General features: G+C 42.7%; 1 protein-coding gene across 4 annotated transcripts in view; it reads right to left on the reverse strand.

Annotated features, from left to right (window-relative positions):
- The window catches only part of CHUK (component of inhibitor of nuclear factor kappa B kinase complex), a 77,329-nt gene that overhangs the window by 21,335 nt on the left and 29,363 nt on the right, over window positions 1–26,631 (reverse strand). For all 4 annotated transcript variants that reach the window (XM_073353132.1, XM_073353133.1, XM_073353134.1 and 1 more), the window contains exons 11-15: window positions 14,516–14,618; window positions 12,384–12,507; window positions 10,370–10,521; window positions 5,607–5,668; window positions 464–573 (exon numbers count right to left, since the gene is read on the reverse strand). In XM_073353132.1, the coding sequence (XP_073209233.1) occupies window positions 464–573; window positions 5,607–5,668; window positions 10,370–10,521; window positions 12,384–12,507; window positions 14,516–14,618 (551 nt within the window). The remainder of the gene's footprint in view (window positions 1–463; window positions 574–5,606; window positions 5,669–10,369; window positions 10,522–12,383; window positions 12,508–14,515; window positions 14,619–26,631) is intronic.

Genomic DNA, 26,631 nt, shown 5'->3' on the forward strand with positions numbered 1-26,631 from the left:
ACTTTGGCACTTCCTAACTTGAGTGCTTCACTTTACAACCCTTATGTTCTTTTAAAGTAGGATTTAAATGGAATATACTAACGATTTTCAAGTTCAAGGTTTTTGGTTTTTTTTTTAAACAAATGTTATTATTGCTCCAAAACCACATTGAAACACTTGATGTTTGAGAAAATATTGTCATTTTCATACAATAATGGCTCAATGAAGTTTACTTCCCTCTTTGGGCTAAAAACAAAGCAAGAAAAACTTTAGCTCTCTCAAGCGTGCAGTTTTCAAATAGCCTGGGTATATAATTCTAGAGTACTGAAGTGTAAACACACCCACTCTTCCCCCTCCCACTCCCCACACACTTACTTTAACCTCTTCAAAATGGAGAATAAAACCAAAAAAGAACAAAAAATATAAAACCTGTTACAATGTAAAATGATTTCAACAAGTATGAGAGAATAGCCCTTTTCCTTACAGACTCTCCATGACATCTCCCTGGCGCCTTGCATATGGACTCCTCTGCAGTTCCACAATCTCTGTGTGCAAAGCCATAATCTGTTCATCTAGGTATCCGATATCTCCAGCCTAATGAGAAAAAATAACTCGCCATAGATCTCAAGTTTTGACTGGAAAGTGACAGTCCACGTATTAAACAATTTCAGGAGCAGAAATACATAAAAATCAACAAAGATTCCCCAAATTACTTTGTTCAATAGACAAGTGAATCTGAGTGGAACAAACAATTTACTGAAAGTGAGAGTCTTGCTGTCATTGAGGGACAATAATCATTCACTAGATCAGCTGCTGCTATAGTTCTACTACGGAAATCAGACCAATTTCCACACAATGTACGATACCCTCAACAACCTTGGATAGACACAGACAATACCAACAAACTGAAAACGTATCTTCTTCTAACAAAGGATTCCTCTGGAGTCAGCATTGTTGCGTTAACCACATCCACAAGACCACAGAATCAGCAGATAGTCTCAATTTTGGTGCCAAAACTGCTCCCATATATAAGCTGTGGAACTGTATTACAGTCCAAGTTGAGATGCTTCCAGAACTTGCAAAACTTAAAAAGCTATAAATAGATAAACTATGTACCTGAATAGGAAAATGCCACTGTAGTGATTCCCTCTGTTAAGAGGAGACAAACTTGCGGTAAGTCCATACGGTCTGTTCTCACACGTAGAAGGAATCTACTAGTCTGGAGTCATGTTGACAAGTGAACATATTGTTACTCCAAGTGTGAGGTATGGAAGAGACCAGGATGAGATGAGGAGACACATGTAGGGAGAATGGCAGACTGAATGACTCTGACCAAAGACAGCACTGGAAGAAGGTGTTGTATCTCCTTGCGTCTGATCAACATACGCTTTGATTGCCAGAGATCTGCAATTCTTCTCATAAGAGGTTCCATTTCTTCTACCCAGGTTATGGAATCAAATGAGTTGACCTTGCTCTGAGACTTGTAGATGTTCAGATTTTTTCCCTAAATTCTTTTAAAATAGCTAAACTGAGTCATCAGTAGATGGTAGATTTTGAATCTTTTCGATCTTTGATTTTGCCAGCAAGGATATGAATTATGAATGTATCTGAATTCCAGATGGACTGTGTCCTAATCAAATGGAATTGGATTGTTCTGCTGACATCCAGGTGACTGCATCTGTTTCCTTGGAAATGCATGAAAGTTAAGCCATAAGAAAGAAAAGTTGTCCCCTCACAGAAATGATACAGAGCAACTATAGTAGTTCAAGAAACCTGGTAGTAGTTTCAAAAAGTACTCTGGGTTGAAAAAACCCTGAGGATAAAATAAAAATGTCACTTATCCTTCTAAGAGAAACAACTGGAGTTTGACAAGACAACCTTAACTTCTTAATTCTTAAGAAAAAGAATCCAGGTGGAAGCAGCACTTGGATCAAAACACTGCTCCATCTTCAGGGTGCTCAAGACAGGAACATGCAATAGAGTGCTGAGACTAAGCCTTATTAGTCAAGCCACCCAATATGGCCCAAAGACAAGTTCTGTTAGATGCTGACGTGGCATTAAAGCTATCCTGAGAGAGCACTGATTAGAAGGCTTCCAGTACTAGCTATAGACAGAGAAGAGAACGTCTACCAATTACTCTGGGAGATGGACCTCGAGGTCCAAGTCATCAAACTAAATCTGCCGGGACCCAGACACTGGACATTACAATGGCATACCTAGGCTGGTGGGGGAAAAACACCAAGGAAACATATGGACATCCTCCTTGATTCAGGAGAACCAGAGGAAACACTAGATGTAGCATTTTCTAATCATCCTGGACACTTGAACAAAGAATGGTCAACAGGGGAAGCTGCAGTAAAGACCATAATTCAGCTAGTGTGCTGGCAGTAGCACCAAGGACACATTTCCTGTGTCATGCAAGCACAACGATCAAGAGGGAATCCCCCGCATCTTATGGACATCCAGAAAAATCAGAGGTAGGACCCTAAACTCCCCTATCCAGAGGAACAGGATTATGGATGTCAGATCCTGAAGCCTTTAAACTGAGCCTTTCCTAACTGGGCCCTGCTAGAAAAAAAGGTTGAGCAATTTGTGGAAAGGGACAGGACTCTATATAAACACCCCACTTCCACAGGACACACTTTATTTAAATAAATAAAATGCAGAGTGTTAGGCAACACTAATATAGGAATCACCTCCACCATCTGAATGCACTGTGTAAAAGCTGCTTCAATATATTTATCTGACTGGCCCACAACTACTTCCAGAACACATGAAGTGATGCTTTATTGTTTTGGAGAAAAAAACAGTACAATTCCAAGACAAAATCAACATTGTGCTGGAATAAAGGTTTCACAGATGTTAAGGCTAGAAGGGACCATTATGATCACCCAGTCCGAGCTCCTGCACAACACAGACCTGAAAACAGACCAACGATTCCTGCATTAAACCCACATCTGGTAGTTGAGCTGGAGCTTATCTTTTAAAAAGAGCCATCCAATCTTTAAATTCAAAGTGGAGGGACTGGATAATCTCCATCCCAGAATACTGGACCAACTGGCACACACTACAAATTCGGCAGCAAGGATTTTTAATAAATCTAGTAAATGGATAGTAGTACCATATAGACTGGAGACTATCAAAAGCAGTTTAAGGGAAAAAAGGCTCCAGGCAACTACAGACCTGTTAGTCTGATCTCAATAGCATGCAAGACTTTGGAAAAAACTTTAATTAATCTTTTCTTTAAAGACATGGAGGTAAATGGAAAATAGGACAAAATGCAACATGGGTTTACAAAAGGCAGATCACACCACTAACCACTTTCTTAGGCAAGATAAATGATAGTCTAGACCAGGAAAATACAATCAATCAAATCTACCCGGATTTCAAGTTCCACGTTGGAAATTATTAGATGAATTCGAGAATATAAACTGGCTAAAAGGGAAAGAACAATGGGTTGTGCCTGGAAGAAGGTTATTAGTGGAGCCTCCCAACTATCAGTCTTGAGACAGTTCTTATTTAATATTTTAATTAGTGATCTCGGGACAAAAAGTAGCAATGTACTAATGAAATTCACTGACAACACAAAATTGGGAGGCATCAACACAGAGGAGGAAAAATATTATCCAGTAAGAACTGAATAACCTAGAGGATTGGAGGAATAAAATGGGATGACATGTAATAGTACAGCGTGCAAGGTCATGTACTTAGGGGCTAAAAACGAGAATTTCTGCTATAAACTGGGAGCTCATAGTTGGAAATGACAGAGGAGGAGAAAGTCCTGGGTGTATTGATCACAGGATGACTATAAGCCACAAATGTACCAAGGCCATGAAAAGGATAAAGGCGATCCTCGGATGTATAAGGTGATGTATTTCCAGCAGAGATAGGGAAGTATTAATACCATTATACAAGGAATCCGTAATACTGTATACAATTCTGGTCACCCATGTTCAAGAAAAATTAATTAAAACTGCAAGAGGTGCAGAGTAAGGCTGCAAGGATGATCAGGGGAATGGAGAGGCTCTCTTATGAGAAGAGACAAAGAGCTTGGCTTTCTTAGCCTAGCAAAATGAAGGCTGGGAAGGGATCTGATTGCACTCTATAAACACATGAGGGAAGTAAACACCAGGGAGGGAGAAGAGCTATTTAAGCTAAAGGACAATGTTAGCACAAGAGCAAGGGCAATAAACTGTCCATAAGTAAATTTAGGTTCGGCTGGTGAAATGTTCTAGGCTGACCTGAATGGACCATGCTTTAACCTTTATTTCTCTTTGCTAATCTAAGGACTTCCAGCGCTGTGTTCCAATTGACTAATAAATCCTACATTGTTGTATGCCGTGTATTTGTAGCCATGTTAGTCCCAGGATATTAGAGACAGAAGGTAGGTAAGGTAGTATCTTTTACTGGACTGGGAAAAAAAATATTACCTCACTCGTGTCTCTAATAAATCCTACTTTGTTTTGAAAACACTGTTTAGGATGTCATTGGAAATACTGGCTAGGGTGCATTAGTCCCTGAAGAGCATACAAGTCTCTACCAGGAGTCTTTCTCAGTTGGACTTGCTGAGCAGAATTCATGCTGTGAAGCAGGAATGCTGGAGCCTCCAATCAAGGATGCACTGAGTCTGCATTGTCTTCCTTGAAGGAAGAATGAGACCCCTTGAGGGTCTGGCATACTAAGGGGATTCCTCCAAAAGACTGTTCAAAAGCTAAGGATGTAGCACCAAACCTGTGGATCCGTGACACTTATCAAGGTTTGTGGTGGATTTGCATCTCCAGAAATTTTAAAATCAAGATTAGATGTTTTTCTAAAAGAGATGGTCTAGTTCAAGCAGGAGTTAATTCAGGGAAGTCCTGTGGCCTGTGTTACACAGGAGAGCAGACTAGATGATCACAGTGGTCCCTTCTGGCCTTGGAAGCTATGAACAGTATCATAAGAGATGCTTCCATAATGAAAAGTGAGCCTTATAAAGAGATCATCAAAGTGGAGGGTTTAGGTATTTCAATTACTCTGATGTCAAGACAAGTTTAAAATGAAGTGGTAATATGTTAAGTGACTGGTTCCCTGTCAATCTTGTGGAAGTGGGAATGACTACAAAGTCTCAGTTACTCCCAAATCACCTCCCAAATCCCAAATGAGTAATAGTTTTCTATGATCTTGTGTTTCTAATATGGACTCTAAGGAGACAATGGAAAGAGTACAATGGAGAAATAAACTGTTATATTTGAACAACATGGTGACAGTTGAATTGTTTCTTGAGGAAGGTCTCTGGCTGAAATAGTAATTTTGTTATTGCTATTTCACTCAGTACATGAGGCATCTTGAACAGGTGCTTCAGCTACGGCGCACATCATAGCTTAAGTTTAATAAGTCATGATTTAACATTGATGTAAGTGAATGTATTTCATCAGTCAGACTCAATGATTCAGTTCCTTTAAACATGCTATAATTGCCTGAGAGAGTCCCTTGAGTTTTCTACACCATACACATCTTCTGTAGCTGCATAAGTTATTCCTCGGTAAAGCTTCAGAGGGGAAACTGACCCAAATGCAAAAATTTTCAGTATCTCAGCCTGCCAGTCCCCCTCCCCGAGACATCAAGCATCCTGGTTTCACTCCCCATACCTCAGCACACTGGATGGCCTTTACTTCCATTTCCTTCCAGGCTTTGAGCATCTTTTCTGAGGCTTAAAAGAAATGGAGTTTGATTAATGAACAAAAAAGGCACAGGTATCAAATGAACTGGGAATGAACCTAGATAAATGCATACATATACAGACAAAAATGGGTGCCTAAAGAAACACTCTGAAGTCCACAGTTAGGCACATAAACAAGTGTCCTGAACTTCAAGAGTACTGAGAACCCAAACAGCTTGCAATGGCTTCAGTTATCTTGAGTTCAGCTACTTTTTGCAAATCAAGCCTATAAACTTCATCTCATAACTTCAAGTTCCCACTTTTGGAAATTTTCATGGCCTGTATAACACAGGCCAAAGAACTTCACACAGTCATTCCAGCATCAAACTTGTATCTTCTGGTTGAGCTAGAGCAGGTCTCTTAGAAAGAGACATCCCATTTTGATTCAAAGACTCCAAATGATGGAGAATTCAGCACATCCCTATGTCAGTTGTAACTACATTTAATCACCCTCACTATTAAAAATAGCTCAACCGGAAGTTATGAACTTGAGGCAGGAATCATTGGATGAGGTTCTCCTGTCTGTGTCAAACAGTAGGTCAGACTAGATGATCAGAACAGTCCCTTCTAGCCTTAACATCTATGAATCAAAAATGCAGGTAACAGCACTTTTCTACCTCATCAGATTGTTGTGAGAATAAATATATTAGAGACAGCAAGGGACTCCGATACTATGGTAATGGGGAACATGTACAGACAGATTTCCAACAGAAAAGAAACGTGCCACCAGAATGGCAAAAGTGAGAAATGATCAACAAAACTGCACTATGTATAAAGTTGTCAACAATGCCAATTGCCCATTGCTTCAAATGTAAAAAAATTTATACAAAGGGGGCAAGGAAGCCTTGCTTCCTTCAATTAATTCAAACTTTGGAATGGGCAGGAACTCCAGGGAAGGAAATGAACATGTGGCAGATTTTTTAAAGACAGCTACTCACCTCTTTTGTAAGTTGTTCTTCAAGATGTGTTCCACATACCCATTCCACTTTAGTGTTTTGGGCATGCACACTCTAAAGTCAAAGACTTTTTCCCAATGCAGTACCCATCAGGGTGGCATCTGCATCCTCCATATGCTTTTGCTCCCAGGCCAAAGTATAAAAGGCAGAGCTGCCCTGATCCCCCTTCAGTTCCTTTGCACCAGAATCCAGAATGAATAGACTCTGATTTACAGGGGAAGGAGGGCAGGTCATGGAATGAACATGTGCCACACATCTTGACAGCCACATGGATTATGATTAAGAGAACAGATTCAGGAAAGTACAAACTGAGGTGTGAGAAGGAAATGAACTGAGATAAATGCTGCTCAACACAATAGCAACTAGATTTTTTGGAGGCCTAGCAAAGCATGCTTAGAACAGCTTCCTCGCTACCCCCTCAACTCACTCTTCACTTCAGGTTCGTTCGCCTCCCAATAGGAGTCCCCCCTATCTTAAAAAAAAATTTAGTCCTTTACTTAACTGCCTTTCTGAACCCAAGATCCCACACCTCACACTCTAACTCTTCAATCCAGCTTTCACCCTTTCTATTCCATGGAAGCTGCTCACACCAAACCTCTAACAACCTCTTCCAGCCCAAATCTCAGGGCTCGTATATCATCTTCCTCCTTGACCTTTTGATAGCCTCTCACACCACTGACCACTCCCTCACTTTTTAACTCTTCCAATGGCTCTCCTAGCTCCGTTCTCTCAGGGTCCTTCTCCTGCTTCTCTGACCGCTCCTATAGCAGGCTCTTTACCCACTCTCTTGATTGGCGCAATCATTGACACCCTCTATGTCCTGTCTAGGTGCACATATCTAACAAGCATGGCTTCAACCACCACCATCATTGCTGATGACTCACAAATCTACCTCCATCCAACCCAGCATCTCATCCTCTCTGATATCTCTTCAAGGATTATGTCCTGTTGGCAGATTAAACACAACATGGGAAAAATTTATCTTGTAATCATTCCCTGAAGCCCTCTCTCTCCTTTCCTCCATATCTGTGAACAACATGACTATCCTAACAGACATTCAGGTGGCATTTCTTTGACTCAGCCCTCTCTATGGCTAAACATACCAACCATGTATAAATCTTGCTGCTTTTCCATATGTAACAGCCTATCCTCTGTTTATGCCACCAAAATGCTCATCCAGGGTTTCATCATTTCCCATTCTGACTACTGCAACCTTTCTGGCCTCCATTACAGCAGACTTACCTATTCAAATAGCTGATGCTGCACTCACCTTTCTGGCTTGTTACTGACCACATTAACCCCTTGCTCTTCCTTCACTTTGCATCAAGCACCAGCCATCTTGTCTTCACCTTTAAGGTCCTCGACAACTTAGTCCTGCCCTACCTAGCTGCTCTATTCGTTTATTGCAATGTTGACCCCACTTTCACTCTGCCAACATTCTCAACTTCCCTCCCCACCAGCCACCTTCTCCCACAGCCCTTCTACCTAGGAAAATTCCATAACTAAATTCATAGAGCCATGCCCTTCCCATATCTCCTAGAAATCCCTCTTTAGGACATGCCCACCGCGATGCCTGCAAAACCCTACCATGACAAGGTATGTGCGAAAATGGGACTGTCCTTCTGTTTCTTCTTTTTCCTACTCCCTTTCTCTCATGAACTCCCTCACTTCTGCCATCCACAGATTTCAAGTACAGAAGGAACCATTGTGATCATGTACTTGGACCTGCTGTATAACAGACCATAGAAGCTTCCCAAAATAATTCTTAGAGCCTGTCTTTTAGCAAAAATATCCAATCTTGATTTAAAAATAGTCAGTGATGGAGAATCCACCACAAATTTACCCACAACCTTGGGTAAATAGTTCCAAAGGTTAATTACCCTATTAAAAATTTACACCTTATTTCCAGTCTGAATTTGTCTAGCTTCAACTTCCAGCCATTGGATCATGTTATACCTTTCTCCACTAGACTGAAGACTTCACTGTTAAGTATTTTTTCCCCATATAGGTACTTGGCAACTGCAATCAAGTCACCCCTTAACCTACTTTTTGTTAAGTTAAATAGATTATGCTCCTTGACTATCACTCTAAGATATGTTTTCAATGTTTTTAAATCATTCTCAGGGCTCTGCTCTGAATCCTCTCCAATTGTTCAACATCGTTCTTGAACCACGGACACCAAAACTAAACACAGCATTCCAGGGCCAAATATAGCCTTAAAATCGTCTCTACTACTCAGGATGTCCATTTACACATCTCAGGATTGCATTAGCCCTCATGTCCACAGCATCACACTGGGAGCTCATGTTCAGCTGATTATCCACCTCTCCCACCAAATCTTTTTCAGAGTCACTGGTTCCCAGGATAGAGTCCCTCATCCTGCAAGCATGACCTACATTCTTTGTTCCTAGATGTACAGGGAGTCCTCGGACTTATGATGCCTGACTTACGTCGGATGCCACTTATGACGCTTTTCAATTGTCTGCCCATTTCGCTCCTACGACGCTTGTTTCGCCCTTATGACGAAAGCTGGCAGGGAGAACAGCACACAACACATGCTGAGCCTCAGCCAATCACTGATTTCACTGTTCAAGCTTTCTCATTGGCTCCCGGCCCCGGGCTCAGATAATCAAAAACAAACGGCAAGGCTACCCAGCAACAATAGGCTAGCCATGGAAGCCAATCAGACAAGCAACTTCAAGGGTCCCCCTTCCAGCTCCATTCATTGTAACAGCTGCTACAGAGAAATTTACAAAGGAGAAGAGGAGAACATCTGTCCAAACTTCCTTGGACACTTTAAGATTGCAGAGAAGCCCCCAGCCAAGAGCCCTTCAAAAAGTTCTGGGAAGTCAAAGCATATGTGATTTTGTGTGTTTATTTGAATGCTGTTTACCAAATAAACACATTGATGTTGCTATGTTAGTCATCTATAATTCATTTAGTACAAAAATCTGTGTTCTTGTGGTGAAAATAGTGTATCATGTCTTGGTTTAGGAACAAATCCCTCCTTTATACCGTGGATTCCTATGGGAAAAGTGGTTTCGACTTACAACGTAATTCTGAGGAATGAATTGTGTTGTAAGTTCGAGGACTCCCTGCATACATTTAGCCATATTAAAACGTATATTACTTGCTTGCGCCCAGCTTACAGAGCGATGTGGATCACTTTGTATCAGTTACCTCCTCTTCATTATTTACCACTCACTCAATCTGTCTCTCATCTGCAAACTTTGTTTGCAGTGGTGTTGCAGAAGTATTAGTCCCAAGATATGAGAAACACAACAAAAGTGATGTCTTTTATCAGACCAAATTCTGTTGGTGGAAGGTACCAACTTTTGAGCTACACAGAGCTCTTCTTCAGGATTGGAAAGCCCAGACCTGAAGAAGAGCTCTGTGTAACTCAGAAGTTTGTACCTTCCACCAACAGAATTAGGTCTGATAAAATGCATCACTCACCTACCATGTCTATCTGCAAACTTTATTACTGATGATTTTGTGTTTTCTTCCAGGTCATTAATAAAAATGTTAACTAGGTCCCCTGACCTCTGTCCCCAGTTAAAAAAATACAGCACACTAACAAAACTGTGCTGAACCCCCAATAAGTTCATTTGCTTGTGTGAGAGTCGTCATCCTCAAACTTCTATCTATATCTTTTACATTACAAATTCTCTGCAGCAGGAACTGTCTACCCACCATGACCTTCACTGGGACCTTCAACTATTCCGAAAATACTTACATATTCCATAAGCCATCTGGTCACTGTATCTCTCCAGATCAAGATGAATACTCTGATGAAAGAATTCCAGCTTTGCTTTCAGTTGCTGAGATGCGGACACCATATTATTTTTCATCTTGGTTAAGTTAGCATTATATCGAAGAAGACTCAACCTAAACAATAATTGCGAACAGAGCCTGTTAAAATTAATACAACTGGAATTCTGTGAGTTAGTAACAAAAAATGAACTGCTATAATCAATGCATGGAGAACCTGAATTCTAACATCTAAAGGAAATGCATCAGTGGCACTGAATTTTTTACGACCTTTTGGCATAAGGTTTTCAGCAGAAGGACAGACTCCCTGTGTGACCCTGGGCAAGTCACTTAAAACCCTCTTGGCCTCAATTCCCCATATGTAAATTGGGGAGAATAATTCTTCTTTTTCCCCCATTTTAGTTGTCTTGGCTATTTAGACAGTGAGCTCTCTCTCCATGGCTGGGACTGACTGGGTATGTGTTTGTACAGCACCAAGCACAACAGGGGCATGTTCATGGCTGGGGCTTCCCAGTGCTACCATAATACCAATAATAAATAAGACCATCTATCCCTGCACACGCAAACTACTCTGAACAATCTATATTAGTACTATTATATTGGTCACAGAGTAACCATCATAGTTAAAATCGCAAAAACTATCTTTATCATCATCTGTTATCTGTTCCTGGAATATGGTGAAATATTTTTGAAAATCCCTTTTAGCTTTTTCTGGTTTATGAACATCTGAAGTACAGTTTTCCCCACTGAAAATTCTACTGCTACCATTTTCCAACACACAGGATACTTGTGTTATTTCATAGAACTGAACTTTGAAACTTTAAATTTAGCCTGTGAAGGTACCCCTCAATGAGAGGAGTACCGTTTTGCTACATTCAATAAAACTGAGTAAATATAATGGAGCTGCTAGGCGTGATTCCACAGTTAAGGCTGAGTTGAGTTTTGCACATAAGGTGGAGATTCGACCACTCTGGTGTACGAAGAAGAATGCAGCGTACCCTCACCAAATTTACAGCATTTACTGTGAACACAGAATGAATTTTCTGAGTATTTGCAGGTAAATCCATTAGTTTAGGAGTTAAAAATTTAAATTCTGAAGTGGGTTCTCTAAAGATAACGTAATTACCTTGTGTTCTGAACAGTCTTAGAGTAACAGAAACTTCCAATTTACCATATAGTTAACACTCACTGAAATCTTGGGCAGAGGCTACATTTGAATACTCTTTTTTTAAATGGACTAATGGTCTTTGTGACACTATGAAGAAGAAAAAAAAATCTAATGCATCTTTAAACATCAGTTTACTTTAAACTAATCTAGGACTACAACTGCTATCATGCAATAATCTTTTCTTTTAAAGTTTAACTTTAACTTGGCATTTCCTGGGCTTATTAATGTTTGTTTTGGGGACAATTACATCATTATGACAATGTAATTTTACTCAAAATTACTAACTTGAGTTCAACCTTAACTCCAACTCAACATAGATTTTATCTGGGATACAATTACATTTGATGTAAAATACACCTTTGAAAATGCTCAGCATCTTCTGCTATGATTTATGACCTAATGAAGACCACAGAACATTCCTTCTGACCAAATAGTCTTGACCACCAGCCATTTGAATTCTCAATTTACATTTACTGCTGAAATGCATTTTCAAGAATAAAACTACTGCCACCATAAACCCAGACCAGCTGCAATAAACAATGCTAGAGAAACAACCTCTAGCTTATTCATTTTTAAAGTTGAAGTTGCTTTTACTGAGATAAATATTAATCATATATAGAAGCACTGATAATTTAACAGATTAGGACAAGTTCTCATCTGGTTTACAATGTACGTTTATGGACAAAAAGAACAATGCACTTCAAAAGAGTGGCCAAGAATCCAAGAATCCTTTAATTCCTACAGCTTTCAGTTCAAATGTCTTCCATGTTCACATCTCTCTTCCTGGTCTACTGAATTTGCACCAACTTACATTGCAGCTCTCTGCCCTTGGAATAGCCGGCTGTAATCTTCTTTTAGCCCAGTCACATAGTGCACGGCTTCTGCCCACACTTTACGCAGCTGTGAAATTGGCAACTGGATTTTGCTGTCCTGAACTGCACACAAGAGAAAAAGAAAACTGTGTAAATGAAGTAACAGCAGTGTTAGTCTGTATTCGCAAAAAGAAAAGGAGTACTTGTGGCACCTTAAAGACTAACTAATTTATTTGAGCATAAGCATTCGATGAAGTGAGCTGTAGCTCACGAAAGCTTATCCTCAAATAAACTGGTTAGTCTCTAAGGTGCCACAAGTACTCCTTTTCTTTTTGTGTAAATGAAGTTTCCTGGAATATTTGTAAGAGGCTAACATTGCATTTCTGTACCACTGACAGTGTTATTGTTCACACTGCAAAACTCTTTTAGCTACGAAAATAATCTATTTGAAGAGAATAATAAAGTAGTGGGTGAAGATCCACTCAGACTCATTAAAAAATTACAAATCATCAGAATTAAGACTAATTCAGCCAAATTATCACTGATTTCTCATATACTCCTGACAGTGAGAACAGCTAGGCAGGGACACACAGGATTTTGATCTTCTGTCGGTCTCAACTGGCCCATACTGGGCTCTGGAGTCAATGAACTTCCCTGCTTATAGGTGTGCCCTGGACAGTGCCTCCTCTATGGGCACACTCCCAAGTCTTTAGATAAGCTCAACCTCTTCGTCTGCTTTGATGATTCAGGTACCAAGTCCTATTTACAATGCCTCTTCGGTACCAGCAACACCAATCTGCCTCTCAGTACCAGTGACGCTGGAGGTGCATTACTGACGGATGCCAAGGCACTTCATACCTGGACCAAGGTAGATGGTTCAGACAGACAATGTAGCACCAATCCCAGCAGCAGATATTTAAGTCTGGCTGCCCTGTCCTTCTTGAAGCAGCACTGAAAGCCCTTACGAATGCTACATTTGTCACTCATGTGAGCATTCCCCAAGCACTTAAGGGAACTGGGATGAGGGTCACTGTTAGGCATTACCTTACTACAAGAGTGGCAGGACTTGAAAAGCAGAGAGCTCAGCATATCTCCAGTACTAGAGCTGGTACCCAGACTGGGTGCCAGAGCCAAAAAAACCCTTTTTTTTTTTTTAAACTACACTAACTAACCAACCTACACTAACTGTACAGAAACTTACAAATGGGCACTATTTACATGCTTGACAAAAAGCCTTGCAGAAGCAATAAAAGGGAATGCCAACAACCATCATGGGCAGCAGGAAGGAACTGAGGAGGGTTAGGGTGGCTCCACCCTGTTTGCCTGCGTACTGTGCACAAGGCACAGAGGGGGCTTGTGCTGCCTCAGTGAGTACCCACAGGGGAAAAACTCTGACAATTGTGCCCTGGAGCAGTCACACCCCTACAGTGGAATGGACATGTGCAATCATTCACAGAAGAACTGCTATTTGTCAGTCAAATCCCATGCACATCTATGGTGCTATACACATAATTCCAGATAATCCACTACATTTGAAGAACACTAGTGTTGCACAGTTGAGCACTCAACAGTTAGATGCCAAAGTTAAGGTTGCATGTATAACCTTAGTCCTTGTGTTCATGCCACATAACAATACAATCTATTACACTCCGAACAGGAACAGGAGAGAAAAGAGGTTCTGGAATCTAATCTCCTCCCTGACTCATCTTGGTCAATAAGTCATGGGCAAAGGTGTCCACTTCCACCAAGTGGTGTTACCAAAGGCTGTAATGGAACACCTGGGGACTAAGAGGTGATAGTTGGAGACATGGTCAGGTAACACAGATCTTTTCCCTTTCTAATTCATATTATTCCATAGCAATTTGCTCCCACAAGAATTCACACTATAGAGTTTTTGGCTACACCAGTTGTGGTTCTATTTACTGGCTGGGATTTATTTACTGACAGTGGAGATGGACCGTGTTCCCTCAATGCTCAGAGATTTTAATATAAATCTTTAAAGAGCTTAAAGAGAAAATAGCTCAGACAGACGCTCTGTAGAATACCCATGCAGATTTTTAAGACAAGACAAATTTGGGTATTAAACTAGTTGAAGGGCATTCAGGTTCAAAGTCTATTGGAATACACTTACCAATGTAATTTACACAGTCAGACAGACTTCTGGAAGCAAAGGGTCCTTCATACACGATTTTGCTTTTATCGAACAAATAAACCATGTAACTGTCCCAGCCTCTCTGGTGAGGAAAAGAAAGATTATAAACAGAGAGAATCCCAAACACAAACTATCATGAGAAAGACTTCAACACATCTCACCAATCCAATGGTTTGCTACTATACAATTTTATGAACTAGTTAGAGGAGATGCTGATCTCAGATACAACCATCATTTTATACACAGAGCTGATGAGGACTCAGCACTTTGGTGAATCGAGCTATTCTATTTAGGTCCTTAAACAGGGATTAAGGATCCTGCATGGTGCAGGAGATCAGACTAGATGATCATAATGGTCCCTTCTGACCTTAGTATCTATGAATCTAAAGTTAAGCACCTATTTTTTATAATATTGGCCCCTGGCTACAGAGGGATAGAAACATGGAGCACAGCTTAGGCTCAGACCCCACACACAAGCCCAAGATTGGATTCTTCTGAATAGCAGTATCCTTTGGGGCTGCGCCTGTGACCCCCAAATCCTGTCACTTTCCACAGCAGAAAGTATATAAGGCAGGGTGGCAGCAACCCATGCTCTGTTCCTTCACCAGTAAAAAAATCCCATTAATAGGACTTCCATCATCAGGAACATGGGGAAGATGTGGAATCTGTGTGGATAGCCCATCTCAAAGAACTACAATCACTGTAGGGCAAGTAACCATATTTTCTTCAAGTATTTGCCCACACAGGTTCCTCTCTTCATGATTAGCAATCAATCACCCGAAAGCCAGAAGGTGGGTGAGGGGACATTTACTTGAACAGTGATTGTAAGATTGAATGAGGGAATACTGGGAGATAAAAGTGCAGACCGAATTCCATGCCACTGCTCCACATATTTCTGAAATGGAGACACGAAGGCAGGCCACAGAGGCTTCCTGGGCAGATGGAGTGAGCTCTAACTTGTCCAAGTGTGTCTTTATTGGCTAGGGGATAGCAGGTCTTGACAGAGTCCAAGACCCACTTAGTCTCTGTGAAAATACTGATTGACCCTTAACCCGCTCAGAAAACACCATGAAAAGTCTAGACATACATCTTTGGTCTGGTTCTGTTCAAATAAAACAACAACATCCAGAGTGTGAAATCTCTTCGCCCAGGGAGGAGTGAGGTTTCAGAAGGAAAACCAGGAAGTGAATAGATTGGTTGGTGTGACAGTTGGACACTAACTTAGGCAGACATATCAGGTGAGCCTTAAGGAAGACTGTCCCTGAGGAAAATCATACATGGAGGTCTTGCCCTGAAAGCTTGAATCTCTCCTAGCCATCATATCAGCTAGAAGGATATCAAGGTGGCAATGTTCATTGACAGATGGTAAAGAGAATGCACAGCCTGAAACTCAAACAGAGAGAGCCCATCCATCTGTCAGCACCATGCTGAGGTTTGATGATGGGCGAAAACATATGAGCCCCTTAAAATTTTTTGATGCCATAGGGCAGGAGTGGCCAAACTTACTGACCCTCCGAGCTGCATAGTATAATCTTCAGAAGTTCAAGAGCTGCAAGACATTCGCTATCTGCCCCGCAGGACGGCGTATGCCAGGGTGCAGGGCTTCTGCCCCAACACCTCCTGTGAAGCTAAAGCCCAGAGATCTCCCTCCCCACAAGGCAGAAGCCCCTAGCCCACCACCCCGCCACAAGACAGAAGCCCCGAGCTTTCCCCCCGCCCCCAGTATGGTAGACGAAGGGGCGGGGAGTGGGAGGAAGGTGGCTCCACAAGCCGTGCTTTAACTGTAAAAGAGCCACAGCAGCTCACAAGCAGCAGTTTGGCCATACCTGCCATAGGGCATGAGAAAACAGTGTGACCTTGAATATGGGGATGACTAGCGGATATCACCGCTAGGTGTAGCTGTACCAAGCTTAAAGAAGAGTAAATAGTCCAAAAGAAAAGGTTACTCACCTTGTGCAGTAACTGAGGTTCTTCGAGACGCGTCCCCCTGTGTGTTCTCCACTTCAGGGGGAGGTGCGTCCCAGCGCCATCCATCTGAGATTTTGCTAGCAGCATCTGGTTGGGGCGCGCATGTGCAGTAGCTGTCTCGTGGTGGCACTGACACCTCTTCTACCACGCACACGCCTCAACCCCCTCAGTTCCTTCTCTATCGTGGAGCAGTTGATTCTTACTCCAAAGCAGAGGAGAGGAGAGTGGGTAGTGAAGCACCCACAGGGACACACGTCTCAAAGAACCTCAGTTACTGCACAAGGTGAGTAACCTCTTCCTCTTCGAGTCGTGTCCCTGTGGGTGCTCCCCTTCAGGTGAATGTAGAGCAGTGCCCGCATGCGGATGGAAGGGGCTTCGGAGTTGATTGTGTAGCTGCTGCTAGGACTGTGCAGCCTAATTTAGCATCTGCGCTCGAGCTAATGATTGGTGAAAGTGTGTTCGGATGCCCATGTAGCTGCTCTGCGTATGACAAGAATGGGCACGTTGTGCAGAAATGCTGTAGAAGCTGCTACAGCCCTTGTCGAATGTCTTCTGATACCCTTTAGAGCTTCAGTGTTGCATATGGAGTTGTACAAGTGGATGCAGTTTGATATCCATTAAAATAGTCTTTATGTTGATATAGCTGCGCCTTTCGACCTTTCCGTTGTCGATATGAACAGTCTGGGGGACTTATGAAAGGTCTTTGTCCTGTCTAGGTAAAAGGCCAGAGTGTGGTAGACTTCTTACATGTGTAATGCCACCTCTTGTGGGTTGTTGTATGGTTTAGGGTGGAAAGTGGGTAGGTGAATTGGCTGGTTAAGGTGAAATGAGAACGATATTTTGGGCATGAATTTTGGGTGAGTCCTCAGAGTCGCTTTTTCCTTGTGGAATATTGTGTATGGGGGGAGCCATGAGTGCCCCAATCTTGCTCACTGTTCATGCCAATGTGATGAATATTAAGAATGCTATTTTCATTGATAAATGGAGCATAAAGCAAGATGCTAAGGGTTCGAATGGTTTTCTGGTTAAGGATTTGAGCACTAGGTTTAAGTCCCATGCCGGAGTGGGTTCACGGATGTCCAGGTACATGTTTTGTAGGCTCATTATGAATCTCTTTGTAATTGGGTGGGTGATTGAGGTTCCTTCTACCTGTTGGTGAAAGGCAGTTATTGCCGCGAGGTGGACCTTGATCGAGCTTGCAGCCAGTCCTGATTTCTTTAACAATAGTAGGTACTCCAGGATCAATGGAAGTGGGGCCTGGTTTGCCGATATTTGTTTGCTTTGGCACCAAATGAAAAATCTCCCATTTTTGGAGGTAAGCATGTCGTGTGTTTTGTTTCCTGCTGTTAATCACTACTACTAATACTTGATCCAAACAGGTTAATTCATCCTCTGAGAGCCATGAAGGAGCCACGCTCTCAGGAGAAATTTCCCTGGATTGGGACGGAGGACTTGTTCATTGTCCTGTGAGAGGAGATTGTGTCATCGAGGGATAGTGAATGCAGTGCATATTGCCTTGCGATTCAGGTAAGGGAACCGAGTTAGTCTGCGTCATGTTGGCATTAAGAGGATGATCTTGGCCCTGTTTGTATTTTGTGTATGACTCTGGAGATTAGAGGAATTGGAGGGAAAGCATAAAGGAGAGGGGCATTCCATTTGATCAGGAATGCGTCTCCCAGTGATTGCGCTCCCTGTCCTGCTCATGAGTAAGATCTTGGGCATTTCTTGTTTGCTCATGTGGCAAATAGGTCTATGGACGGATTTCCCCTCCTCCGAAAGACGCATTGTGTTATTTCTTCATTCAGTTCCTATTTGTGTTCTGGTGAGAATGTCTGCTTAGTGTGTCCGCCATGATATTCAGGTGGCCTGGTAGATATGAAGCTGTTATAGTGATGTTGTGCTTTATGCACCAGTTCCATAACTTTAGAGCTTCCACACATAACGAATGGGATCACACTCCACCCTAGCGGTTGATAAAGAACATGCATACAATGTTGTCTTTTAATATCCTTAATGTTCTGTTTCTTATTAGTGGAATTGCAGACGACACGTAGTTCTAATAGGTTTATGTGAAGGTGTCTCTCTTGTTGGTGACCATTTGCCCTGGGCAGTACATTGTTTCAGGTGGGCCCCCGATCCAATCAGGGAGGCATCTGTTGTGATTTGAACTGATGGTGTTTCCTGTTGGAAAGGTATGCCTGAGCACATGTTTGATGGGTTTGTCCACCAGTGCAGTGACTGAATCACCTCTGTGATGGGTGTGATTCTCTTGTTTAAGCTGTGCCTTCGTGGTATGTAGACTTTGTAGGCACTGCATGTGTAGTCTGGTGTGCTTGACCACTGCATGTATAGTCTGGGGTGCTGGGCCATGTGCCCCAGTAGCTGTAAGCAGGTGCGTGCATGCACCCATGAGCTGTGTGAGACCATCAATATAAGGGAGGTCATCATTGTAAAGTGGGGCTCTGGAAGGGATGCTCTGGCCGTGAGTGAGCCCAGGCGAGCACTTATGAATTCCAGTTGCTGTACTGGAGTGAAGGCTGATTTCTTTTTGTTGATTTGTAGCCCCAAGGAGTGGAAGAGGAAGATGGTTAGTTGAACACCTCTTTCTGTTTCTGCCTTTGTGGAGCCCTTGATTAGGCAGTCGTCTAAGTAAAGGAATAGGAGTATCCCTTGTCCGCATAAGTGTGTTACTACTACCGCCAGTGTTTTGGTGAACACTCTCGGTGCTGTCGATACGTCAAATGGTAGGACTCTGTAATGGAAGTGTTCTTGTCCTACTGTGAACCTTAGGAAGCATCTGTGAGCCGGGTGGATTGTAATGTGAAAGTATGCATCTTGTAGGTTGAGGGCTGCGAACCAGTCCCCTTCTTCCAGCATAGGGATGATCGAGTTCAGGGTGACCATTTTGAATCTGTGGGCATGACGAATTTGTTGAGTTTTCTCAGGTCTAGGATGCGTCTCCACCCCCTATTTTTCTTTTGAGTCAGAAAGTAATGGGAATAAATTCCTTCCCGGTGTGTTGTATTGGGACTAGTTCCACCGCACCTATTTGCAGAAGGTGATGCACCTCTTGTCTCAATAGATGCTTGTGGGAAGGGTCCCTGAAGAGGGACAGGGAAGGGGGGTGGGTAGTTGGGATAGATGCAAAAGGGATGGTATAGCCCATTAGAATTAGTTCTAAACCCACTGATCGGATGTGATCGAGGCCCAGTTGGTGTAAAATGGCCTGTGTCGGTGCCCAAAGATTTGGATGTTGTCCGCTGACATTGGTGTTATGGGAAGGTCATGCAGACCCTTGACCAATACTTCAAAATTGCGGTTTGTTTGGTGGTGGCTGAGATGCTGAATACTGGGGTTGGGTCTGTCGGCATCTTTGTAGTCTATTTCTTTGTCCCCTTGCTTCATATGGTCTCTGCTGTCACTTCTGTGGTATGGCTGATAAAGCTGTCTCCTGTTTGGGATTGTATATAGCCCTAACTTTCCAATGGTCGCCCTGGAGTCTTTCATGGAGTGGAGAACTTCGTCGGTTTTGGCCAAAAGTAGTTTGTCTCTGTCGAAGGGCAAGTCTTCCACTTTGTGTTGCAGTTCTCTGAAGAAGAATAGTAGGTATTGCAATGTCAGCTTTAACAAAACAGCTCCATTGCCCAGATAGAGTCTGTTCCATTTGGCACTGTGTGTCAGCCTGGTCGAGGGTTTCCTATTGTGAAGGAGAATGTCTTGCACTGCAGCAAAGCAGTTTCTTTTCATAACCAGCAACCAGGTGATTGGGTCCAGCCAGCATCCAGGTGGTCAGGAGAGACATCAAGTCCAGATGAAGAATCCATTCGCTGCTCTGAGAGAGACAAGGTTTGGCAGGTCGAGCAGAGTGATGGGCCATTAAATGGACAGGTTCACCAGGTTGAGAACCAAAACTACAAGGCCCATGCTGGTGCTATCATGATAACTCGACCCTTGACCCTGCCTTAACTCCTTTAGCACAGTGGATATTGAGGCAATAAGAGAAAAGGTAAATCAGGCTGGGGGCCCAGGAGAACAGATATCTGACAGCAAACCTAGGCACAAGCCCCCTTTGGAACAGAACTGTTTGCACCTGGCATTAACGCTCATCACAAAAAGATCCACCTATGGGAGCCCCCATTTCTGAAAGACCTCCAGGAGGGCCTCAGTTTTTAAGAGACCATTTGTGGTTCCCCAACAAGACCCTGCTGAGGTGGACAACCTGTTGGAAACCCAGGAGATGAAGGACCACCAGTGCAACATGCATGTAGCTTCCTGACAAAGGGGAAAGGATCTGGCTCCCCCTTGCTGATTTACACAATGCATTATTGTTGTCTTTAAGCACGTGTATCATCAGATCCTTGATTGGGGTAGGAAGGCTTTGTAAGCCAGTCTGATAGCTCTGAGTTCCAGGGTGTCTATGTGCAGAACAGCCTGGAGACGGGCCACTGTCCCTGAGTTTTCAGACAGTCTTTGTGTGCTCCCCACCCAGCAATGGAGGCATCCGTGATCAATCTTTATTGGTAATGTCTAAGAAGGCTATTCTGCTGCCTACTTGATTTGGAATTGTCCACCAATCTAGAGAGGAGAGGACTTCGAGGGGAGCCTGACCACCTGGTCCATACTATGTCTCTTTGGCAGATATCACTCTTACAGGGACCACAGACTAAGTCTGGCCTGCAGCCTCATGGGTACCAAGTCGGAGATGGGTGGGTCCCGAGGTGGTCAACCTTGTTGGGGATCTTCTCTACCCAGGGGACTTGAAGCCAGCTTTTTTGAGTCTTTTTGAGCGGAATCCAAGGATTTCCTCTTCAAAATCATGGGGGAATGTTGCACCGAGGAAGTTGATGGAATCAGCCTCATTAGGGACTGTTGTACAGAGTGAGTCCCTGGGCTGGGATCAGAAGCTGATTGGAGTGAACTCTCCATCATTTGCAGCTGCAGTTTTAACTCAGTTCTTTCTGGCTCTTGATTTTAACTTAGGGCAGAAAATACACTTTTGAGGCACATGTGACTCCCCGAGACCAGCATATGTAGTGGGAATGTCTATCACTGACCAGGATTGCTTCTCAGCAGGAAAGGCAACATTTAAACCCAGGAGAGACAGGCATACCCTGTCCAGATTTCACTTCCACAGAGGGAAAAGACAAGGAAAAATATAACTAAAGATGAGGATTAGTTCACATTCCAATAAGGGAAGAAAAAAACATTGAATTTTTTTGAAAAAAAAATTTTAAAAGAAAAAAGTTAGTACTACTACTAACAGAAACCATGAACTAACATTAACTATTTCAAAACAAGAGAACAAAACATAAATGAGGTCATCTCAGTTTGGATGCTGCTGAGGCTCCAGCTCAGACCGACGCAGTTGAGAAGCTCAGATGCAGGGCACGAGACAGAGGGAGTGTATGTGTGGGCTGAATGGACACTGCTACATAAAATATCCGATCTGAGGCGCAAACACTTCTAGAGTGGGAGCACTCATAGGGATACTACTCAAAGAAGAAGAGGTGGTTAACTTCGCCAAGGCTGGCTCCCATTCCTGAACTGGCAGAGCTGGAAGGAGCAGCTCCACAGGCTGTGCATGGGGAAGGCTAACTGGTGCCTAAATCTGCGGTAGGTCCACAGTTCCTCCCACCAATCTGCCCAGTGAGACTTTGCCTTAGAGCAAGCTGAAGCATGCGAGCTCTACAATGAGCGTCCCACACAGCATTCCCTCTATTTTTTTCCATCCAAGTGCAGAATGAATTTTGTTATGTACACCATATCGAGGTAATGTGCGGATGTGCACCACCGTTAGAAACCAAAAACCTAGATAGAATATATATTTTTTAAAAGTTACCACAGAGATAATTACTCCAGCCAGGTTAGGCATTTTAGAACTCATTACTCAAAGAATTAAATGTAACCATATGAGAGAAATAAAAATTCTGAAATGCATAGACCAGTCAAAAAACTAAAACAACACACTTTGAAAGAAGTATCAAGAAGTAACAACACCACCACAAGTATGTGTTGGAAGGTGAGTGTGAAATACAGCGTGTGAGAGAGAGACAGAGACACACACACGGTGTGTGAGAGAGACACATACGCACGTTGCCCCTTTAAATATGCTGCCTCCGGTTTAAGTGTGCTGCCCTTTTAAATAGATCACTGTGTTCAGACACAGCAGCAGCTGCCAGCAAGCTCCCTCCGTCCTGACCCTGTTGTGTACCCCCGCCCCTGCTCTGTAAAGATGCGGTACGGGGCAGGGGGACACACTGACATCAGTGCCCTGCTCCTCCGCTGCTCTGCATAGCAAGCTCCAAAGCAGAGGGCAGGAGCAGTACAGCAGTGGGGGGAGACACACCTGAAGTGCTACACCTAAATTGTGCAGCACTTGATAGCCAGCTGGGCAGCTTAGGGGGAAACTTAGGTCCCACGGATCCCAAGGAGGCCACTGCTAAGGATAGGGCATTGATGGCCAGTAGGCACCGGGCCAGGGGCCCCCAACCCCAGTGCAAGACGAGTGCCAACACCACACAGAGCTCCAACTCCAGCCACAGGTGGCAAGAAGGAACTGAAGAGTGTTGGGGTGGCCCCACCTCATATAGCCAGGGGAGGGGCTATGGTCACAAGGCACAAGCACCACGTACTGCTAAGCAAACTTCTCTGGCTTCAGTAAACTGGGCATGCACATAGGTGGAATACATAGCTGCATCTCATCTACTCAAAGAACCACCTATTAATATGCTAACTATAGAAACTACAGAATATCCAAAAGTGGGGAAGATTGGAGGGGAGTGAGAATATGCAGAGTCCATCTCAAAGAACTGTGGTTACAAGTAACCAGCCTTTGTTTCTTCTTTGAGTGTCCTCTGCATATTCCCACTCGAGGGATAGTTTGGGAAGCAGTAAACTAAAAATGGATGGGAGGGACATGGAGTTCTAATTAAATAATGATTGAAGAAATTCTCTGCCAACCCATGTGTCAGATCTGGCTGCCAAATCTAATTCACAAAATTCTGTGCAAATGAGAACTGAACTCCACGTAGCAGGTCCACATATTTCAATAAGAGGAACATGTCTAGCACACGTTACAGATACAGCAACTACCCTAGCGGAATGGATTCTAAGACCAGGAGGGGAGATTGAAGAGTTTCTATATCCTTGTTCTGTACACTGTATAATCCATCCAGACAGGTACTAGGTAGAAATAGCTTGACCCTTGGAATGACCAATATAGGAAATAATTTAGGAGAGGGGCTAAAATCTTGAGACCTGTTCAAATAATAATAATGCATTCTTTTTGCATCTAAAAGGATACAATCTAGATTCTCCCTTATAAGTATTACCAGAAAATAATACCAATACATTAATACACTGATTTACTTGAAAATCCTAAATTACTTTTGAAAGGAATTTGGGGTGCAGCTTAAGAATTACCTTGTCCTTAAGGAAAACAGTATGGGAGGAGGGGGGCAGCCACCAATGCATGTAGTTCTCAGATTCTTCCAACAGAAGTAATTGCAATTATAGAAGCTATCTTTATAGGAAGATGCAACACGGAACAAGCCATAAGAGGTTCAAATAGAAGAGACAAAAATTGTGTTAAAACTAGATTTAAATCCAGTGGAAGAACTGGATCTTGTAATGATAAATACAAGTCCAATAAAGCCCTTAAAAACTTTTTTTAACTAAGGTGGGGGGAAAAAACAGATTTGCCAACCATCTGTATATGGAAAGCTGCTAATACAGCTAAATGAACATCATTAGAGAAGACAGAAACCCATAACTTTTAAGTTTAACAAATCTAAAATATGTTGAAGAACTGAGAATGGATCAACACCTTTATTAGATACCCATATAGCAAATCTCTTCCACTTTAAGTCACAACTTTTCCTAGTGGACTGTTTTCTAGACTGATGAGAATGTGTTGCATGTCCACAGAACATGACTATTCTAAATCTGTCGAAGTCCTGTTGCCCATTATTGGAGATCTGGATTGAAAACTCCCCCCCTCCACCTGCAATACAACAGGACCCTTATTACTGAAAGCATCTTGAATTTGCCCTTGGATAAAAGGAGTAAGTCATGTACTAATGGTGCCTCAGCCATGCAGGAGCAAACAGGATCACCCTGGCCAAATCCGGTCTTAATTTTCTTTACTACCCTTAAGCTCAGAGGGAATGGGAGGAACCACGACCCTTCTCCAAATCGAGGAGGAACACATCCATCACTGATTGAGTGTCTGAGCCTGTTCTTGAACAAAACCAGGGACATTTGGTATTGAACCTGGTGATAAGGAGGTCTACGCGTACAAGACCCCAAAGACTGAAAACATCCTAAATCACTGAGTCTTTTAGAGACCACTTATGCATCTGTGAGGGATCCTAGCTCAGTTGGTTCTCAAACTCAATGTAATCTCCTGCTATATGTAAGGCAATCGGATAAATGTTGTGTAGGATACACAAGTCCCAACATTTTATCGCCTTCCTGGGTGCAGTGGAGAGGCCAAAAGACAGAACTTTGAACTCAAAACAGTCTTGACCAAGCATAGAACAAAGACATTTGCAGTGAGGGTCTTATAGAAATAAGAAAGCATGCATCTAAGACTTAGATCAGCAAACCAAGCTAGAGTGGACAGGGAAGGAAGAATCAATGGCAGGGGTAGCATTCTGAACTGAAACTTTCTGATATATTTGTTTAGAGCTCTGAGGTCCAGAATTGGTCTGAAAGCTCCATTCTTCTCTGAGATCAGAAAGTTACAGAGAAGAACCCCATGTTTCTGTAAGTTAATGGGGCCACCTCTGTAGAACTTCTGTTCTTAATATAATCTTATGAGAAGGATACCTGAAGAAGGAGGGAAGGAGAGGGCTGTAGGGAGAAAGGGATTCAAACAGGATAGTATAACACTCCCTTACTGTTTCCAAATTCTCTCTCAGAGGCGATAGCTGATCATGCATTGTAGAAATGGTATGACAAGTCTCCAAAAACATGGGTTGTACTTTCTAAAACTGGTTCAAAGCTCTCAATTTCAATGTAAAATCTGAGGCTTGACATGGGGCAACGAAAATGCAGCTGAAGAATTCTTTGTCCTCATCCCAGGTTTAAAGGGCTTTCTTCTTTCTTGGGATTGATAAGATGATTGGTGCTGCTACGGCTTGTCTCCTTTTGTATAGTATGAAGAGAAAGGAAGGAGGACAGTACTGCTTATGGTATCCCAACACAGGTGGTTTCCTTCTAAACCAGTGGTTTTCAATCTGTGGTCCATGGACCCTTAGGGGTCCACAGACTATATCTAGGGGATCCATGAAAGATAGTCATTACCATAGAACAGTGGTTTTCAACCCATGCTCCTCAGAACCCTATGTCTAAGATTTCCAAAGAGGTCTGTATCTCCATTCAAAATTTTTTTAGGGGTCCACAAATGAAAAAAGGTTGAAAACCACTCTTCTAAACAAATGCAGTAAGTCAAGAGAGCTAGCTGTGGAAGGTCTCATCTTTTCCAATACTTCATCAGTTTTAGCACTGAATAGTCCATCCCCTTCAAAGGGAAGATCCTCTATCTTTGATTTCATTCCCATAAGTAATGATGATCTTAACCATGTGTGCCTATGGAGATCTACTGCTGATGCAACTGATCATGAGGCAGTACCTGAAACATTAAATGATCACCTGAAGGCACATTTGGCAATGTTTTGACTATCTTTGACAAGAGCTACCATTAATTTTCTCTGATTCTTTGGAAGAGTTTTAGTAACGTTCAAAGTCTTTTCCCACAGGTGAAACTAATATCTGGCCACCTCTGCGTGAAAAAAATAATTTTCTCCCTAAGGAGTACAACTTTTCCCCTTCTCTTTCACAGGGAATAAAGTGTGGAAGATCTGATCTAGTTCTTTGTACTGGGTAAACATGAAAAGAAGAGAACCCTTCATATGTGATCTAGCAGAATTTGTCAGCCTTTTTTTAAATGGGTTGACAAGAGGAAGTATTGGTCCATATAGCTTTTGCTGATGATCAAACAGGGCTGGCTCTAGGTTTTTTGCCACCCCAAGCTCAGGTGGGACTGGGGCTCACAGGCGGCGCTGGAAGCGGACGGAGTGATGTCACCGTCTCCCAGTGCCTGCAGGGGCTTACCCCCTCCCCTG

This window comes from Lepidochelys kempii, chromosome 7 (genome assembly GCF_965140265.1).
Source record: "Lepidochelys kempii isolate rLepKem1 chromosome 7, rLepKem1.hap2, whole genome shotgun sequence".
Lineage (NCBI taxonomy): Eukaryota > Metazoa > Chordata > Testudines > Cheloniidae > Lepidochelys > Lepidochelys kempii.